At 39.4% G+C, this 20,426-nt stretch overlaps 1 protein-coding gene and 1 long non-coding RNA gene across 2 annotated transcripts in view; one reads left to right on the plus strand and one right to left on the minus strand.

The window, feature by feature from the left end:
- CALCRL (calcitonin receptor like receptor) overlaps positions 1-20,426 on the minus strand; it is a 64,416-nt gene that overhangs the window by 11,438 nt on the left and 32,552 nt on the right. The window contains exons 2-10 of the mRNA XM_030951983.1: positions 19,322-19,421; positions 18,179-18,323; positions 16,500-16,610; positions 15,487-15,599; positions 13,320-13,411; positions 8,173-8,299; positions 6,644-6,797; positions 5,377-5,437; positions 5,198-5,264 (exon numbers count right to left, since the gene is read on the minus strand). Coding sequence (XP_030807843.1) covers positions 5,198-5,264; positions 5,377-5,437; positions 6,644-6,797; positions 8,173-8,299; positions 13,320-13,411; positions 15,487-15,599; positions 16,500-16,610; positions 18,179-18,323; positions 19,322-19,372 — 921 coding nt within the window. The 5' untranslated portion in view covers positions 19,373-19,421. The remainder of the gene's footprint in view (positions 1-5,197; positions 5,265-5,376; positions 5,438-6,643; positions 6,798-8,172; positions 8,300-13,319; positions 13,412-15,486; positions 15,600-16,499; positions 16,611-18,178; positions 18,324-19,321; positions 19,422-20,426) is intronic.
- LOC115905588 lies at positions 270-6,481 on the plus strand. The gene is made up of 3 exons (XR_004060872.1): positions 270-328; positions 5,599-5,761; positions 6,216-6,481. It is a non-coding gene; the product is annotated as an uncharacterized LOC115905588 (long non-coding RNA).

Raw genomic sequence — 20,426 nt, forward strand, 5'->3', positions numbered from 1 at the left:
TAAAGATAAAATCAAAATAATAATAAAAAAATCACCAAAATGCTGCTACAAGGAGCTGTATATTCCTCTATCCAAAGAGTGGTTTTGGCATTCTTACAGTAGCCAATGGTGAGATCTTTTATTCTTTCAGCAGAGCTGCCAATGGGGCAAGCACTGAGATGATGCTTTATGTCATTCACTTGCACCACTGAACTTGCTTATTTCCATAGTTAGTAAGGCTTTCTTTTGTTAGAAATGGTCTGTCTCTGTTTTTTTTTTTTTTTTCAGGTGTGACCAGGAAAAAGAATCCCAAACTGTCATTATGAGCAAGCACAAAACTGATACACAGGTATGTGTATGGATACACACACACAGGTATGTGTATGGATACACACACAGGTATGTGTATGGATACACACACACAGGTATGTGTATGGATACACACATAGGTATGTGTATGGATACACACAGATATGTGTATGGATACACACACAACACCGTAGAGATGAGGAACCAGAGCCACAGCAGCCCTGGGGATGATCCCAGCCCACCCTCACCTCCCGTGCAGCCCCTGGTGGGAGCTGCAGGCAGATGAGAGCCCGGGAGCTCAGCCAGTCCCTGCCCTTATCCCAGGCACAGACAAGACAGAGGTGCTCTGGGGAATCTCTGTGGAAGGGACAGAGGCTCTGTCTCTGCTCCTATCTCTGCCTCCATAGGATTGTCTGCCCTTGCCAACAGCTAGAGACAAAAGGGGAGTAGGGGATGAAGCTGGCAGACAGACAGGCAAATCCCTTCTAAAACACATCAGAATTCCTGGTCTAGGAGGAATTCTCTGTCTTGCTGTAGCACAAGTGCAAGCAGGGAAGGCATTTCAGACCGTGGCTGTCACGCTCCACAGCCCTGGCAGAATTCTTTCTGTCAGTTCAGGCTTTCAGAATAAATAGCTGTGTGCTATTATAGCAACATGGTCCTTTACAGATATGGGATGTTATTTATATTCTACTTACATGCTATTTAAATAACTCTAACAGGAAGCTGTTTTACATAGGAAACTACTGCATGAAGTTCTCCTGGAAGCCTCCAGCTACCTTTAAGCTTTGTTTAAACAGCCAAGGTCTTCTGATTCTTTCTTGAGGGATTTATTTAGACTTTATGTAGCCCACGATCCCTATCCAACTTCCTATAGTACGTGCAGACAATGAGTCCTTCCTCCATTTCTAAATTTAATCCTTCTCAAATCTACTTGTTCAACATTAACACGTCTCAAACGCTGAGTTTTCTGTCCTCTCATGTTTTGGTAGCGTGGCCAATTCCTATAACATTGTCCTTAAGTGCTAGCTGAAGATGAAAGTTGCAGCAGCCAGGCATAAATAGCAGCACCCAATGAGCTGTTTCATTTACAATATGCACAGATTTTTTCTATTTGTTTCACCCACCAAAACTAAAATGCACAAAATTAGGCATGCAAAGAGTTTGCAAACAGCAAAAAGGGAGGAGGCAAAGCAGAGGGCAGAGCTGAGCAGAACAGGATGAGTGTCAGTACAAGCATGTAGGACCAATTTTTGATGAATATCTCTTCTGTCAGAAAGTAACAGAGAGATTGGGATGAACTGAATTTTTAATTAAAGTGATGAAAGCAGGTCCTGGTTTTAAGTAAGGTGCTGAGTAGATTTTTACATTTAAGCAAAAGTAGGGCAGTGGAACTCCTTGCATGCACATTATCATCAAATTGACTGTGATGGTTTGGAAAAGCCCAAAGGAGCTCTGTTGTGCTATCTGCACAATGAACACAGAGTGAAATAGCAACAGCCCCACAGTGACCTGAAAATTGAACAAGGCAACTGAGCAAAAATAGAAACAAAGGCAGAGAAGGCAATCCTAGACACAAAAAAATGTGTTGGTGCCTATACTGGAAACTCAGGAGCATTTACAGTCTGGCTTAAGAGTGGCAGTGAACTGGAGCTGATTTCCTAAGTCAATAGGGGCAGCAGTTTTTGAATTAAACTCTCCTCATGTCCCTGATATTTCTACTTTTCTCCATGCTGAGTTTGCACTAAGTAGTATAGTAATCCTTTTAGTTTAAATTCTGTTTCAATTCTTCCTTAGGATGATATAAACAGACCATTCTCACTCAAGGCACTCAGATGTTTTTAGATATGAGTTGGTAGCCACTGCCTGGCTTTTAGTACAGTTGTTCAGCTCCATATCCTTGCCTGCTTGGACACAACTAAGCATTCAACTTCTAAACTCCTACGCCTGGCACCAAGTTGAGCTTAAAGTCATTAAACACAAGGACATGAAAGACAAAGCAGGGAGCACCTGAGCTTCATTCTAACACACCTTCACTCAGAATTTGCATCTGTAGTGGTCTGTCAGACTGCAACACCAATAAATATTGTTATCGCAGGGAGAAAGGAACATCCCTGTGACAATATTTATATAAAAAATGGCATAGCTAAATAATCCAGTGGCACCCAACAAAGAAAACCACAAGCGCACTGGCACTCTACATGGAAATCACTACTGCTTTCACTGAAGTGCAAACCAATTCCTTTTCCCTCCCCCCTCAAATTTGATCAATATTTGTCTAGCATGCAAACTAACATCACCCTCTGCTGTCTCATTCCCACTCTTTCTTTAATTGTGAGTGCTTAGGCAGACAGTTGTAATTTAATGGTCAGTTGAAGACAATTCCAATCAAAGTGCAACCTATGTCTGCTCCTGTTTCTTTGGCAGAAGAACTGACCACAGTTACGTAACAACAGGGACCATAAAAGCAGCGTTGTTTTTAACTTTATGTAATTGTAGGATTTTCAGTGGTGTACAAGAGTTAAATTCCCATTGGTTTCTGCCAATTCTCCCTGGCACCCACTTGACAGTCCCCTTCACGTTCTTTGAGATCTGCTCCTGCAAATAGAAACAGTGTCTTCCCCCTCGTTATCTAATTTGCAGTTTAATGTTGTTGCTTAAATGTCTACTAAAGCAGGTCATGCTTAGTAAAGTGTGGAAATTGTATCTGGCAAGCAAGCTGCTTAAGCAAATAAGGGTTCTGTTCACAAAGCCTAAACACATGCATTTAATCTAACATCTTTAGCCCTGCCTTGTCTTTTCTGAATTGAAACAAAAAAAAATCTTTTTTTTTCTTCCAGAAAGGAAAGCAACTCCTTTAAAGTACTTTCACATTACAGGCAAGATGTACAATTTAATCTGTTATTCCTAGATGATATTCAAATAAATTTACTTATTGTACTGAGGCAAGAAAAATACAAGAGAAACACTTTTAGTTCAGTCATGAAAAACATAGGAATATCAGGTGAACAAAGTTGTAAATTGCAAAGAGGATGGACAAAGACTCTGCCCAGACCAACCCCACAGAGATGATTATTATGCCTCCAGTAAAATCAAAGAACATTCTGAATGTGGCCTTGAATAGAAACAAGACTTGGTCATTTGGGACAGATCCAGAGCATTTGAATCCCACAGGAGTCTGGCCACTTGCAGTGTGATTTTGTGGAGGCCACTGCTTAGAAGGCTGAGAAAATGACCTTACATCCTAAAATGAGGTCACTTCACGGAAGATAGTACAGTCTTACAGCTTTTACACAAATTTTTACATTGCTGTTTAAAGCAAATTCTAATACAAATTGTCTTTGAAAGAGTTTTACTTAAGTGATAGATCTGCAAAGAGACACCAGAACAATGGAAGTAACAACCCACCAAAAAAAACCCCTATACTTTTCTGTGAAAACAGGGTTTCATCTCCTGTGTAAAGCAGAGAGAATAAAAACTGAAAGGATTTAGAACTGGGTTTAAGTTTACAGATTAGACATAGCAGACCCTTACATGAACAGATAGAGCAGACCAGTCTGACAGGACAAGAGATTACCAGCAATAATTCACACCCCAAGGGTCACAGCTCTCCATAACTTCATGGGCACTGCTCTGGCTACCCACACACGGGGCTCAGGTGTGTCATGGTATCTTCACAGTCTTCAAAATTTAAGTTCACTAGTTAATTTCACTGTGAATGGAAAAGGGAGTCACAAGAATCCCAGGGTTTATGAAATAGTCTTCTGAGAGAATTCTCTATGCACTGAATGCCCTCCATAGGTATTCATTAACAAGTTAACAGAAGGGCAAAGTGTAAATCAGAAACTGGAATTATTTCCATAAAGTTAGGAAGGAATTTCCATAAAGATTTTTATTGCTAATCAACCTCCTTTTGCGAACTGAAACGTGGGGAGAAAAGTCAGCAGCCATGGACCCAGCAGTTTGGCCAGATCAGCCTGAGGTTTCTGCTACAACAAAACAAATAAAACAATGTCATACACAGTCAGGGGCTAATGACATATGGAATGCTTCTATGCTAATTATGTTAATTATGATAGTTGTTTAAGTGCACACCCATTTCTATTTAGCAACAATCTACTGCCTGAATTCCATAGGGTAAATCCAGTCCTAGTGCAACTGACCTACAAGATTGATTTTTATGCCAGTAATGTCCTCAGTTACTCACCCAGAATTTCATTTAGCAGTGAACACTGAATAGAGCTGGCCTGACTTGGAGCGTCAGACAGAACACGGTGCTCTAAGGTTTCCTGAGCACTCCAGAAACAGAGGAGCTGCAACACCCCAGTGGCCAAAGCAGATAGTGCTAAATTAGTATCAGAACAGGGCCAGTCACAGGTATTGGCAGAACCATTTGCACTGGTTCTCTCACAAAGTGCCTGCTGTGATTTCTCTCCATCCCATATTCCCACCCACAGTCAGTCCTGGCACCCAGAGCCCCTGTCCCTGAACCTCAGACAGTCTGGTGGCTGCTTGGCCACAGCTCAGTGGTGACACAGTGAGGCTCCTAGCACGGACCACCTGGCAATTAGTCTGGCCATGAGAGGCATTCTCAGCTAAAGGAAGGATTTTAAATTCCCCTCCAGTACTCCAAGTAAGGTTTAGTCGTTCTTAGTCTCTAAGCATTTAAGTGGAATAATAATCAACATTGCAAACCCTGAGTTTCTCCAAGGACCAGAGGCACAGATCCTTAAATAAGGCCAAGACTTCTTCTATCTTGTGTGTCTGAGGCACCTGCTGGGTCAAGCAGCAAACTCACAAGTGACAGTGACCTCTAAATGTTAGCTTAAGGCTCTTACCTTTGTAAGCTCAACAAGAGCAGCCAGAAAAAAACCCCAAGAAAACAAAATATTATTTGAAAAATGCTTACCAAGAGAGCAGCACAAATAGGGCCATGGATGATGTAAAGCAGATGAGTGTCAGAGCTGATCCAACAACTACAGAAAACAAACAGGAAAAGAAAAAAAAAATGGTATTTATTGGCTTTGTTGGTTTTTTCTACCTTAAAGAAAATATAAAAGTTTTGCAAAGCAAGCTGAAGCTACTTACTTGTCATTATAATATAAGCTTCTTGCCACAGCATGTATGCAGGCAGGGATCAGTGGAAAACCTGTGGAGAAAAAAGCCATTTTCTTCATCAGTAAAACCTGGTTAATAACTAAGCAAACTTGCATATTTTGTAGGAATCTTCTGTATTTTCACCTCACCCAAACTATATACCTGCAGAGAAAATAAACTAACATGGACCAACTTAAACTTTCTTTTTTTCAGATTTCTTTCTGAGGGCTGTGTGAAACCTTATTCCCACTGACTTGCCAAGAAATCCACAGCAACATAAAGGAAAGGCAAATCAACTTTTTACAACATAACAAGTGATCTTCATTAAGAGATGCTTTTCTGCAGGCTGCAGTCTGCAGTTACAGCAAATAGGAAGGTAATATTAAAATGGTGATTGCATGCATGAGCACAGCTTTAATAGTGTGGCCAGTGGAGAGCATGTTCTCACTGGTATGAAGACAAAGTATCAACACCTTGATGTATTTTTAAAAAACCCTGGAAATTAGACTCAGGAAATTAAACCAAATGGAAAAAAAAAATTAAAAGAATAAGCAAATTAGTCATCTGGGGCCCTTGACACTCTGGTGGTGCATGATCTTCAGGAGCTGCTGAGCACCTGTGAGCTTCCAGCTGTGACTGCAGTGGGACAGTGACCCAGGTACCCACCACTCTGGAGCTGGGTGTGCCAGTGCAGGGAGGCTGCCAGAGCCCTCACTTTCACATTGTGAACAAGCCCTTGTGCATTATCTGAGGTGAGTGGGCTTGGCTTGTTGGTTTTGATACTGATACTACTCGAGATGCTCAGTTACTGCTATTCTGTGTTTGCTTAGGGAACAATACAGGTCAAATGGAAGTGCTGGAAAAATAAATCCTCAGCCATCTTCAACTCAGTTCTGATCCTCCACCCTCAGCACAGCGAGACTTCTCTGAAAACAAACATTCACTCCTGAATAAACATCTTTGAGGTGAGGAACAATGAATAATTACTTCTTAAGGTCTGTCTTATAATGGGCGACTAGTTTTCTCTATACAAAGGAGGAGTCACTTCCTGACTCCAGAAATGCATAATCTCTCTCTCTCAGCAGAGGTACACACAACTTCCTACATTAATATTTCTAAGCTTGTTAAAACACTCCAGACAAAGAATCCAGGTGTGCCATGGTCACTCAAAGCAGCAGCTCAGAGAGGCAAAGGTAGGGGTGTTTGAAGGAGGAAGAGGCTGCAGGGACCTGAAAATGCACAAGGTGAAAGCACATACCCCAGCCAAGAAGGTAATACCACATCAAGTGCTGCTTCTCAGCAAAAACAGCCACCACGATCAGTGTGTGCAAGTAAATGCCTTCACACAGCATCCAAAAGTAGTTGCAACCCATCAGGTACAGGTAGATGAACTGTGACACTTTGCAACTAACCTGCAGGAAAAAAAAATTAATTTAAAAAAAATTTAATGTGCAGAAATCTCAGAGCTTTATTTGCAAAGTGGAAAAAAATACCACTGGAAATTATGTTTATTCTGCTTTTCAATACAATTACATATTTATTTACTTTTTAAAATAGAATTTTCATCACATTATAATCCCCTACTTTGTGGTGACATAAAACTAATAACTGAGTCTGGATTTTTATTCTTCAAACACGAGGACCCTGAAATCCTCCAGTGTGACAGAATGCTGTTATGATATTCTGCCTTATTGCAAACCTTACCACATTTAACCATTCCAAATCCTTAAATTATCTGATAGTAACCTCACAAGAAATGTACTTTGATGTGGGTAATCCCCTCTCAGTTTTACCCATCACAACATATAACTACCCCAGAGAAGAATTCATGGTTTTGAAATGCTTACAGTACTTCCAGTTTTAACCTACTTATAACTGCACCTAGGGACTGAGAGCTCACAGTAGTTTCTGGAGGAGCCTGGCATTTATTTGTATTTAGCTTCATTCAAAATACATTCTACAGTTCAAATGCTATAAAATAATTTAGTGGGAAGTATATGAGGTTGTGAACAAGGAGCAACAGCTAACTTGTAGATTTGGTCACATTAAATCCTTTTTTTCCCCTCCTTCCAATATTGCTGCCTGTTTGATTGTTCTATTTCTGCCCCTTGGCTTAAAACAAACCAAAACCTGATATTGTTTTACCATTTTCTGCTACCTAACTCACTTGATGATGATAATTAGCAGCTATCTCAGGTATGTTTTCCAGCACATTGATGACTGCTTCTACAGGAGAAAAGGAAATCATCTTTTTACTCAATTCAGCTTCTGGAGTTTTTAAGCGAACTTCCACAGAATTAAGATTTATCTCCCATGTCTAAATAACAATAAAGCCAGGGCTAGGGATTTGTTTATGTACTTCATCTTTAGAGTATTTAGCTGCAAAAATAAATTGTTTTTATTTTAACTGAAGATGGCCAAGTTAAAGCCATAAGAAATTAGAAGACAGATCCAAAACACCTTGCAAAACCTTTTTTCCTGCCCTTCCTTGGTGAATTCAGCTGTCAGCCTCCCTGAACCTTATACTCTCACAATAAAGCACATCCATCTAGAATAGGCTTTCCTGCAGTTGTTTCAGGGCAAAACTCATTCTGTGGAGTTGGGAAGAGGCATTCAGTGAGCTCAGTCCCACTTTTCCTATTTCACAGCCTGGAAAGTGCAGCGTGCCAGGCACTGTGAGACATCTGCACACAGCATTCCATCAGCTGTGCACTCCCACCTCTGCTGCAGCACTCTGAGCCACTCACCTACAAACAAACAGACTCTGCCAAACACACTTTCACTTACTGGGTTGGTTGCAACTAATTCCTGGTTGTTGGCAACGGCCGTCAATGAAATTATTGTTACAACAGAGTTGCAAACAAAAGAGAAAAACAGATTTTTATGCAGGGTAATCCTTTGGCAGCTCAAGCTCCTGGAAAAGAGAAACAAGAACAAATGAGTACATGGGAGGACAACTATGTGTACTTGGGGACAACTCTGACATTTGAAAATGCTAGAGCTCTTGATTTTACTAACAAGTCCTACATCAACCCTTTCTTCAGGTCCAGAGCAAATTTAATTATGCAAAAGGAAGAAAGTACATTTAGATGCAATATGTTTATAGTTATGCTTATAGTGGCCAGCTAAAAATTATTTAAATGCTGATAATAATTTTCAGAAGATTTACTTTTTTTTGGTTAGCATCTGAAGAATTTCCTAATTACCTATCCCACCTGTGCTTGATGAAGCTGTCTTACCCTGTTTCCATTTACCCAAATCTGTTCAGATCTTTTGAGGGTAATTCCTGTTCCTCATATCCTTGTCATTTTCTTTCCTTCAGCCCAAATTTAGAGAAAGATCTAAATAAGCAAAGTAATAAAGTCTCCCCCTGACTTTTGTGTATAACTAAGTTATAAACAATTTAAGGACATAATTAAAAAATACCTAGAGAGCTGCATTTAATTGTGTTAATTTCTAATGTTTGCTTTTAATCTTGCAATAAAATTAAAGAGAGAATATCTTTGGAAGATAAAACAAACAAAAAAACCAACAGAAATTAACTATATCAAAGAATGTTGAACTTAGGTGCAGCCACTTTCTGTTTTTCTGCCATTCTAGAGGAAGCAAGAATAAATCAGTGTAATCAAGGAGGAGGGACTGCTTCTCATTCAAGTTTTTCAGTGAACTCCTGGGTTGCTTCAGAGGCAGCATGGAGTGAAGCCTCTGCTGCAGAGTCCCCACACCTGCCTGTCCCCAGGTAATGGCCAGAGAGATGGAGTGCAGCTGATTGGCCCTTGGGAATGACCAACTGGGAGAGAAAATCTACCACTTACACACGTGCCACTGAGAGAAATCAGAAACACATTCAAAAGGGCAGCAGGGGACATGTCTAAACTGTCACCCAAAGGGAAAAAAAATAAAATTGAGTTTTCTGGCCTCTTCAAATAGCTTGCCTGGAAGAAAAGATAAAGGAGGGACATCAGTGATTTGTTTTTAATTTGAGAGGATAGAAGGGAGACCTTTACATTTTTCAGAGAAATACAGATATGGAATCTTCACAAAGGCTGGGGGAGTATATTGAAAACTGCTGACAGATGAAAAAATAATCAAGGTGACCCAAAGGAAGAAAAAAGACAGCCCCACAGGCCTGGCCATAGGGCAGATCTGATCTGCATCCTTTGCAGCTCTCACAAGAGCAGGGTACAATGCACCCAGAGATGGCTGCACTGAGCTCACAGTTCTCACTATGCAAGCCCTGAGACAGACAGTCCAAGCCCATGGCACTAAAAACAGGGGAAGGAGAAGGAAGCCCCTCTAGAAACCAGTGCTGCCATTTAACAGGGACCTACAGGAAACTTTGGTTGCCACGTGTCATTTGGCTGAAGAAAACACAAAAGAAAAAGTTTCAAAATGTGGAAAACGGGGTTGCATATGAGTTTGAGGAAAAAGTATATTCCATTAGGCTGTTTAAGATTTTATTTGAGTCTTGTTTTAATGCCCCAAAAGGATAAAATTTAATTATTATAACATGCAGGGTCTCACATTCTTTGCAAATGTATTTTTCTATGGTTTTTTTCCCTGTATGTTTTATATATGAAAAAAGAGACAATGCTAGATTCCAGCGAAGGGCTTTGTGTAAACAAGTCCTGAACAGCTCTGGAATTCTGTCTGCTTATTGTTAAGACTCAAGGCTCAGGCGAGGAAGAGCACGTACAGCTAATGGGGCCATCGCTCCGGGTCATCCCGCAGCTGTTCCTGTTGAATATTCAAACACACCCATCCACACCCACCTCCACCCATGCATGAAAGGGCTGAGAGGATCACCGGACAAGAAACAGAAAGCAAGACTGATGACATTTAAAAACTAAGACTGTTTTTGGTAATAAAAAGATTTTTCCTAAGCTTCCCCACCCTCTCTCTTCTGTTATCCTTCCTATAGTCCTTTATTCTCACTGTTTATCTTAATGACATAACATCCTTTAATCACTTAATTCTCATGTTTATGATCTAAGTACATTTGAATGACCAACCCCTCAATTAAACCTCAAATAAAAAGAGACTTCCTACTATATTATTTATTTCCCTTTTTTTTTTTTTTTTGACTCCTGTATATCTTGGGAATCAGGGAACAATTAATTTCTCCAAAAGAAAAAAGGGTGACATTTTCAAAAGCCCCTAAGTGGGTTTGAGATCTAAGTTTTTAAGGTATTTCAATATTGCAAAACTCAACCAGTAAGCACCTAGGGGAATGATCTGTTCAGATGGCATTAACTGAGTGATTTAGGTAGCTCTGTCTCCATAACAATCCAATAATCAGTGCTTTGCCCACTCTCTTTAACACACTGCTGCTCTCCTGTGTGAATGCTGTCATGGGATTTGATGTGACACTTGATCAAAAACTCCTTTGTTTCAGGTGGGTTTGTTTGTTAGGGTTTCTTTTTGTCTGCTTTGATTTTTAGGTGGGAGCACCTTTGAAACTGCAGCTCCCCTTTATCCTAAATCACTGCTTTTTAAAGTATTCTCTTGCCTCATTTTTCATTCTTTATGAAAACCATATAATTATTTTAACATTTGCATCACGTGCATGATCTTGAGTATGTCACAATGAGAAAGCAGAGACACTGCAAGAAGTTACTTTTATGTCTCATAGATGAGTTTTCAGAGATGTTCAGAGTTCCAAGCTTATAACCCATTCCAGTCTGTTAAACCAAGAACTCAAATGCAATTGGGGAATACAAGTCACAAGCTGGACAAGTATTTCCAAGGAGGAAATTTTATGAAGAAAAAAACAAAACTTAAAATGCAGAAAAATTTTAGTCCTGAAAAATAATTCAAATCCCAAACAGTTGATATTTCCTTTGAGGAAAAGTTCCAAATTCCTAGTCAGATCTAAAGATATCCTAATGATCAGAAATCCAGAAAATGTTGTCTGGAAACTGTCAGTTGACTTACAGATTAAATGTTTTAGAAATGACAAATTCAAAGACACCCCCCACAATAGGAAAAAAAAAGTCCACCTGTTAAAGCTATGAATAATTATCCAAGCCTTAGCTGATACATAATACATCCTGGTATTAATCTAGGTCCTTAAATACCCTTCTGCTACTAAAAATACTTTAGAGGAACTGTACATCCCAAGAGAACAGCTTGCAGAGAACTTTCTTTAGCTTCCTTTGAATTTTGTAATTTCCTTTTATATCCTAACATAACCACAGTCTAGAAAATGTGGTTTGTGGGTCTGGATTCATTCCATGTGGTCTCTGAGGAAGGATGATCCTGCTCCCAGGGAAGAAAATCCCTGGATGGTGAGACAAACATGACACAGGATGGCAGCACAGCAGATCACCTGCTTTTGCTGTAAGTGCCACAAGCAAAGACGAAATCACTTTGGTTTTCATATTATGGTATAGAAAAATCATGCTTGACTCTCTGTGAACTTACAAAATCATCTCCTACTCCAAATCCTTTTCTTTTCCCATGTGTTAAAGCATTTTTCCTGTCACATTAGATATTTAGTCTGCTAAACTTTGTGACATTTATTGCAACAGTACTGTCCATTTTTATGCAAAATCAAAGTTCTTATGATGACTCAAGAGCCATTTCACATATTGAATTTGTGGAAGGAAAGTGAATTTGGAAAGAAGTGTTATTTTTATAAATCATACAAAAGAAATTGATTGAAAACCAATTAAATGTGTTTTCCTCATGAAACAAGATCAGAAAAAACTGAAATGCCATCTTGAATACTGGATTTTCAAAGGAAAGGCTACAAAGTTAAAACCCTCCTGTTTGTGGGGGATTTGCAGGAATGCTGTGGAAGCCTGGGGAAATAATGCACAGCTAAAGTGGAAGCACTGCTTTCAGACAGGCTAAAAAGAACTTTTTTTTTTTAAATCAGCTATCAGCTGCCTCCACCTAATCAAAGCCCACAGCATGAGAAGAGCAGCATCCACAGACACTGGCAGTACCTGCTATTGCTATTTAAATGTCAGGAGGAAATGGAGGGAGGCCACAGGGGCAGGAGAGTGTGAGGAGCAGATGTGCAGTGCCAAGGAGAAGGTGTTTATGAAATGATTAAAGCAGGCTGACAAGGGCAGCCTGCTCTGGCCACAGCAGCAGCTGGCACAGGGAACAACTTGTCTTTCTCAGCTCTGCCCATATGGCAACACTCCTGGGTTCACCTTTCCATCAGGCCTCAGCAGCTTCTTAAAGGAAGAAGAAAAGAAAAGGAGTCTTTCATAGGGAAGCAAAGAAAGTTCACCAAATATGAGGTAATAATACTAATTTTAAAGACTGTGTATTGTATTATGAGCTGTTGGGACAATGGTGACACACTGCTCAAACTTCCTTTCAAGAAGGTGACATAATTGTTAGTCAGCAGATGACAAGCCTGTCATACACAATACTGTGAATCAAAAAATGGGATTATTCTTATTATTTCCATTTCTACTGTAGGTCTTAGCCTTACTTCCCTTACAGTTGTCATATTTTTTGAGTACCACTTTGGAATGTTACTGTACCTATCAAATGTCATCACTGTTTTGGTTTCCACTTGCTCTTTAGTCCAGTTGATGCTTGGCATAACACAGAATCACAGAACATCCGGACTTGGAAGAGACCCACAAGGATCACTGTGTCCAGTTCCCAGTATCATACTGTCATTTATCACTAAAAAATCTAGACATCACAAACCCAAAATGAACAAACCTTTTCCCATTTCCTATTTTCAATATATTCTACAGATTGTGGGTTGCAGGTTTTTGATTTTAGATTTCTGAGAAAAGAAACCTGCATTTTTGTTACAATATAAAGTCCAATGGCAAACCTATATACTGGCTTTCTTCACCTTACTGCTCCATCTAATTTTATTTGGGATGGCTGGTGTTCCAAAGCACTAAAACCAGGATTGTGGCAACCACTGGGATTTGATGAAGGATTTTAAATATACTTACTTAAAATAAAAGAATATGCCAAGAGAAATCAGAAGTGATGCAATTGAAAGCCCGTGTCCAATGATGGCCAAGTAATACAAGTTCAGAGCAGTCTGCAAGACAAAAACAAAGCCAAGTGATTCAGACAGAGCTACTGCTGATAAAGCAGGTATTTATACATCCCTTCTCGCAGTCAAAGTGACTATAGTACTGATAAGGAAAGAAAAACACAACAAAAACCATTTCAGGTAATGATGGAACAAGTCTTTTCTCAACATTTAAAGACACTTCCTTCAAAGAGCTATGATTATGGTACTGGAAATTCAGTTATTATTGAGCATTTCAGGAAGGGCATGAAAAAAATTGACAATTACTCAAAAATAGTGAAGACTATTATGTTAAATAGTCAAAATCATATTTCAGTAATATGTTCTGCTAAATAAGCCTACTGCCAATTATGGAAGTATGAAAATCTGGGTAGGTACAAAATGTTAAAAAAAGGAACTGGTGATTTAATATTTGGAATATGTTCATGTTATCATTCATTCTTGTAGCTAATATATTAATTAACTAATTAGTTTTATCAGAAAGTAACAAACCTTTGCTTTCAGTCATGGAATCTGTCTCACAAAAAGCCTTGCTGCATTAAATGCGAGGGTATCATTTGGCACATAAGGAAATGAAGATTTTCAGGCTGAACTTTATACTCACACAATAAAGCACAACTATTTGGGTTCCACAGGGAGAGTTAGAGCACACATACAAATGCTCACATACTGCAAACTGTGTATCTCCTGAACTTATCATTCCAAGTTAGAACACAGTAATTGCAGCTTGCTATATATACTGACTTTTGAGATTAAAAAAAATTATAAAAAGATTAGAGGTAAAGCTTTAAGTAGGTTGTAAGATGACACAAAGGTAACTCTTGATGTGTGCAAGAAATTTCAAAATAACAATTATTTTTTTAAAATGAGATGGCTTCCTTAAAAAAAAAACCAAACATCAATGCAGTAGGTATAAATAGAATTTATTGTGAAATTCGGAAAGTGAACAATTTGTGAGTGAGAAAAATCGAGCGTTACCCCAAAATGCTAAAATTTGAGATGTATAAATGACACCAGCCATTCTAGGACAGGTCCATATCCTGTACCACCCCCTCACTCAGTGGCCTACCTAGGCAGAGGTGCAATTTAAGGATTTAGAGATTGCCCCACACTTTAGAACAGGTACAAGAGCGTGGTACAGCAGGGAGCACTGCTGAGGGCAGAACAAATGAGAATGAACAAAGCACAACAGCCCCAGTAACTGTGCAGTGTCCCACCTTCCAGGCACAGTGAAGAGATAATGCTGCTGCTGAGCAAAACAGCACACAACTGCAGCAAGGCTGTCTTTGGAGCTGTTATTCCATACAGAGGCTTCAGATTTGTGACAGAGTTGAAATATGCTGGCAAAACAGCCTGAGGGGAACCACCTCACTATTCATAAAGAGGGATTGTCATAGATCTGCTCCTTTCTGAATAATATCCTCCATTCCCAGCACAGTATTAGCAAGAATCAGTGAATTATGGCAATTCTGCTAATAGAATTAATCTGCGTTTACAAAAACCACAGTCTCATGATTTGAGAAAAAGCAATAATAAAGTGCCTTATCCTCTGTAACCATCTTTTGCCCAATATGGTTTTTAGGTGAGTACCCTAAGGCAATCAAGAGCAATGGTGCAGGCAGTTAGAAACTATTATAGGTCAGATTTCTTGACACAGTCTGCTACTACTGAACTTAACATGAGGTCCAAATTAACATACAGCATGTCCTGGTCTGTGGTTTGTATTCCTGGTTCTTGGGAATTTACAGTTTCAATTCACTGCCTCTTCCCATGACTGAATGCTTCATAAACATAAGGAATATTAGTGGACACAGAGTTGAGGAATGGGGCAAAATATGCAATTTTGCCCATTGTATCCTCACGTATCACAAAATGACTCTAAGACATCATTTAGAGATTTAGTTTTTCTTCTTCTAAATCCTTTAATGGATGGGCATGTTCAGGATAAACTGAAGTCTGTAGAAACAGCATCCATACACAGACCCACACAAGTACACAGCCTACTTTTGATATATAGAAACTTGTAAAGATTCTCAGGTCAGTTTCTTGACATGGGTACCATGCACTCATTCCTCTCCTACCTTCACTTTTTCATGAGTATAGCTATTGCACTGGGTGTAGTTTGTCCAGGTCCTGTTGCTTTCTGGGTGTCTGAACCAATTCCCATTTGGATCACAGATCTTCGTAACTTTTTCTGCAATCAAAGTTGACGGAACGAAAAACAAAAGAAGAAAAGTGAAAGAAAAACACAACAGTCAGCACTGAAATTCTCTTTCCTGATGCCAAGCATTTAATAAAGATTGGCAAACACATGACAGCTTTATTAATATGACTAGAGAGACTTTGCTTGTTACTATGAATTCTGAGAAACTTGAGGCCGTTGCTTTTGCTTGGCAAGGGCGACCGATGATGTGATTCTCCTTAAGAAAACAAATAGATTTTCCCTCTCCAATCCATTAAGTATCAAAATACATTGAACTAACTGTTAGAGAACTACCAGATGAAGCGACAAGAATATTTAAATGGCTTGCTTAACATCTAAGATGGAAACTGAACTAACATCCTACCACGATAAATTAGTATTGGACAGGCAGGAAAACATAAATAGCAAAACTGCTCAAAGAACCAAACTGGAAAATTGCTGGAAACAGATTTCTGTCATCAAATACAGGCATGAAAAGACCCTGGGAAATACAAAGAAATCCATGACATTTTCCACATGCTCACAAAGCTTAGCCCACAGAAACAGGAAATGATTCTAAGTGGGAGAAACTCTTTGTCAACTTCAACTGTTAAATTGAGGTAAAGCAGTAAGTCATATTTCTTCTTGTCTGTCAGCTCATCTCTAAGAAGAAAGAAGTGTGATCTAACTTCAATTCCTACTGCTAATCTACAGAATCCCTCAGGGACACAGAAAAGAAAATAAGTAACCTGTCAGTTTTCTATGAGATAAAAGGAAAATGCAAATAACAAATCTTGGGTTTCTGAAATCCTGGAGCATTAATGACTTGAGTGAGGCAAACAAGAGACAGCAAGCCCCCAGACCCCCATTTCAGAGAGAAATACAGTGATGTAGAAGTCCATGCACTCATACCTGATGGGTTGAAATCCTGAAAGTAGTCAGGACAACGCTGCACCGACACGGTTCCGGCAGCAACATCACTCCAGCACAACCAGCCATCCCAGGTCCTGTTGCAGTAAGGACCTGCAAACAGAGAGAGAACTGGGAATAAAATAACTCCTGCTTCAGAATGATCTTTCAAAGGTAAGGTGTAGGTAAGGTAGGTTTGCAGCAACGGGGAAAAAAAGAGAAAAGATTTGGCAGTGGTTGATTGAAACTTCACTTAACAGAGATAGTTCCTTATACATACATTTCTTTGAACACATTTCAAAATCTTCTCTCCTTCACCTTAAATGGCCTACATCTACAACTGGCAAACCTCAGGTCTAGAACATGGTGGGCAAAACCCCCTAAACTGATTCATACTCAATAATGTACCTTAGTAAAGAGCCTCGCTCTTTCAAAGACGGCTTTACTGAATTTATTTATATTTTGGATGTGCACCAAGCCTGTGCATGTGTTTGCTTGTTCATAGAAAACACAGAAGCCAGGAGAAAGGCTGGCTGGGAGGCAGCCCCAGCTGCTCTACCTCAGGCTGGGCTGAGCCTGCAGCAGCCACTGTGGCAAACACTTCCCTAAGTGCCCCAGGAACAGGGAATCCAGAGTCCATCAAGGGCCTGTTCCAATGCCTCATTGCTCACACACATTTCAACATCTAAATAAACCTCCTTGAGAATGAGCTGGCATTTTACAAACAGCTTCTTTCCCAAAAGTCAATGACACAGTCATTCTGTGTGCCTCCCTACAAATTTCAAGATGTTTTTATTATTTATGAAGAGCTTCAGTTTTCTTTTAAAGGCTGATTAATGTCCCCATCGCAAAGGCTGCAGCTCTCTAACATCGTGTAATTCCTCCTCATGTGAAGATTTTCCAATTTGTGCAGATCCTTCCGAAGCTGTGAGGCCCCTTATGCTGTGGGTGTGAGCTTACACTGCCATGTCTGTATCCACTCCTGACCTCCAGGCACTCAGCTCCTCCAAAGAATCATTTCAGAAGAGAAAAATCTCTTTGTAGAAGAATACAATTTCACCTTTCCTTGCTTCAAAATCCAATCACCATTTCCAGAAGCTTTCAAATGAATACAGCAACAGGTGGGGTGGCTGAGGTCAGCCTGAGCGACTTATCAGGAAAAGCAGTAATGGCACCAGCACAGCCCTCAGAGCAGGGAAACTGTGTGGATTAATATAATTACAATTTTTAAAAGCAGATGTGACCAGGCAGACAGAGGTATAAAAAGAGCATGAAATGAAATACGGTGGTAAGATTATTTAGTCATGATTTTTTAATGTAGATATCTACTTAAATTAACATTTTCTTATTGACAGAGGTATAAAAAGAGCATGAAATGAAATAAGGTGGTAAAATTAGTCATGATTTTTTAATGCAGGTATCTACTTAAATTAACATTTTCTCATTTCATCAGAAGGAAAAGCTTTGTGTTATATCTGAAGTGGTGCTATAGGCAGATAGTATAACATATTACTTCATGCATCCCCAAAGTGATGTTTATAAAATATTGGGAAGATAATGCTAAAACCGGAAAAAGAATTGCTAACAAGGTAAGAAATTAATATAACCAAAGGACCCTGAATTACTGTAATAATATCTGTTGACAACTTATTAGTAAAACCTGATGAGAAAGCAATCTCTACCTTCTTTCTTGTGAATAGGGTCCTGCATTATCTTCTGGTAGCATTCATACTGTGCTGTCATGATTTTATTCCGTGTAACACTCAGCTGGGCAAAGTCCGTTGTGGAGTTCTGCTGTGCCTCAGCTGGAGAAGCAGCGGCAAAAAACTAAGAGGAAAAACACTTCTTTTAGCAAATCACATGTACAAGCTCCAACATTTTCAACGTCAATCTTTTCTAATATTGTAATTTAAATATTATTTTACTGAAAGAGAGTGATCTTTCAATCTTATTACTGACAATATGATTTTATGTTTTTCTGGCAATTCTTACTACTGAATCTTGATAAACATCTCCTGAATGAGCATAGGGTAGGAACAATTGGCAAGATTTGTAAATAAGAATGGCAACGTGCATAGAAAGCACTGAGATAGTCAGAAGCATATGAACAACTTTTCTAAAACCCAGTGAAATAAATCAAAGTTTAGTCTAAAAGACTTTTCAGTCAGGCCCAAAACGATCCTTTACAAAAAAAAGACCTTTCATATATTTTATGCACTGAAGCATTTAGCTTGTCCAGAGCTGTTTGGTTTCTGTGTAAGCTGGTGAACCATGAAGCCAACCCTCAGAACAGAGAATGTTATTCAAAAGACAAGACATTCACTTTGATAGTTAGTAAAATTAAAAATGAAAAAATCTTAGGAAAGCTGATCTTGACCAAAACCTGAACCTTTTAAGTGCATTTTTAATAGTAATTAAATATTTTATGGGAAGCTACTAAGCTTCACAGAAAAACAAAGCTGCAGACTGAAATATGGTACCACTGTTGTACAAGGGATGAAATTACAATTTCTGAGGATGTCTCTGAATCTCAGTTATCTCCTCCTCCTCTTCTGGGGTCTGCAGGGTGGTACTGCCTCTGTGCCACTTGTCCACTGCCACTGTTCTGAGCCAGCAGAGAATGTGCTGGATTCAGCAGAGGTAAAAACTACATCTGTTCCTTTGCCAAAGGAATTGAACAGGTAACAGGAGGTAGAGAAAGATCCTGTTGTGCAGGAGCTGAACACAAGATTAGCTCTTTCTGTGCTTCCATATTAATAATTTCTGTGGTACCCTCTACAGGGTTGTTAAAGCTGGAAGTGATTTTAAAAATTCATAAGACTCACCATAGTAACCAATGAGAAGAGCAGCAAAAATGTGATCCAGATTTTTGTCATTTTTATATCTGGTGCAGTCAATCTTATGTTGTAGCTGACTGAACTCAAACTGCAATAGCAGAAAAAAAATAGAAATTAATGAAAGCAAACACTGATAAAAGAGTTTCATATTTTATTTCTGAACTAGAACAAATTGATGGAGGTACACTCCATTTCTATTAATGCATAGTGATGGCCTGTGAAATACACAGGGATGCACCAAAACAAGGCACTCAGTTCCTCAGTGCCTCCACTGCCTCAACCAACACCTTCAGAGGGTTTGTACCAACCCCAGAGCAAACAGCCCCAGACACAAACTGCACTCTGGCCATCTCTGCCTTTGGGAGCCCACAGCAAACTGCAGGTTGGTTCCCTCAAATACACTCAGACTTTCAAACACGCACATTTGTTTCCCATTTTCTTCAGACCTCCTGATATTTAACTTTGCCATTTCTGGAATAACTGATCTAGTGAGAAGCCACTTCATTCTGAACTTCCAGCTTTGCAAGGATGATAGTAGCAATGCAAGAATTCATTGTGAGCTGTAAAATAGTTTCTGTATCTGCAGAAGCTGTAGTTTCGTTATCTGTCATTGGAAGAAAACACAAATACCCAAACCAGGTATGACCACCTTACACTGCAGACTCTACTTGGAATTGATTCTTGAAGTGAAAAATTCACCCAAAGCATAAAATACACAATTATTTATGAAGCAGACAGACCATCTATTCAGTGTAGCCCTGCCATAACAACTGCCTCAAAAGGAAGGGAAATGTCAAAGAGTTTTGTCTTTTAATATTTCAGTGTCCTTGTCTTTTAATATTTCAGTGTCCTGAAGTATCCTGAGAAGATCACAAAGCTGAGCCTGGAACTGAGACAAGACCTTTTTTTTCTGATTGCACTGTAGCAAAAGAGCTCTGCATACTCAGTTTAGTTATTACAACTACACCACATTTCCAAAATCCAAGTATCTCACTGCAGCACCATGAATGAAGCTATTCTCAGCTAACATAAAAGCAATAACATGTGCATGAGCTTAGCTCCCTGGTACAGATGAATTCACTCCAACTCTCAG

Source organism: Camarhynchus parvulus, chromosome 7, assembly GCF_901933205.1.
Source record: "Camarhynchus parvulus chromosome 7, STF_HiC, whole genome shotgun sequence".
NCBI lineage: Eukaryota > Metazoa > Chordata > Aves > Passeriformes > Thraupidae > Camarhynchus > Camarhynchus parvulus.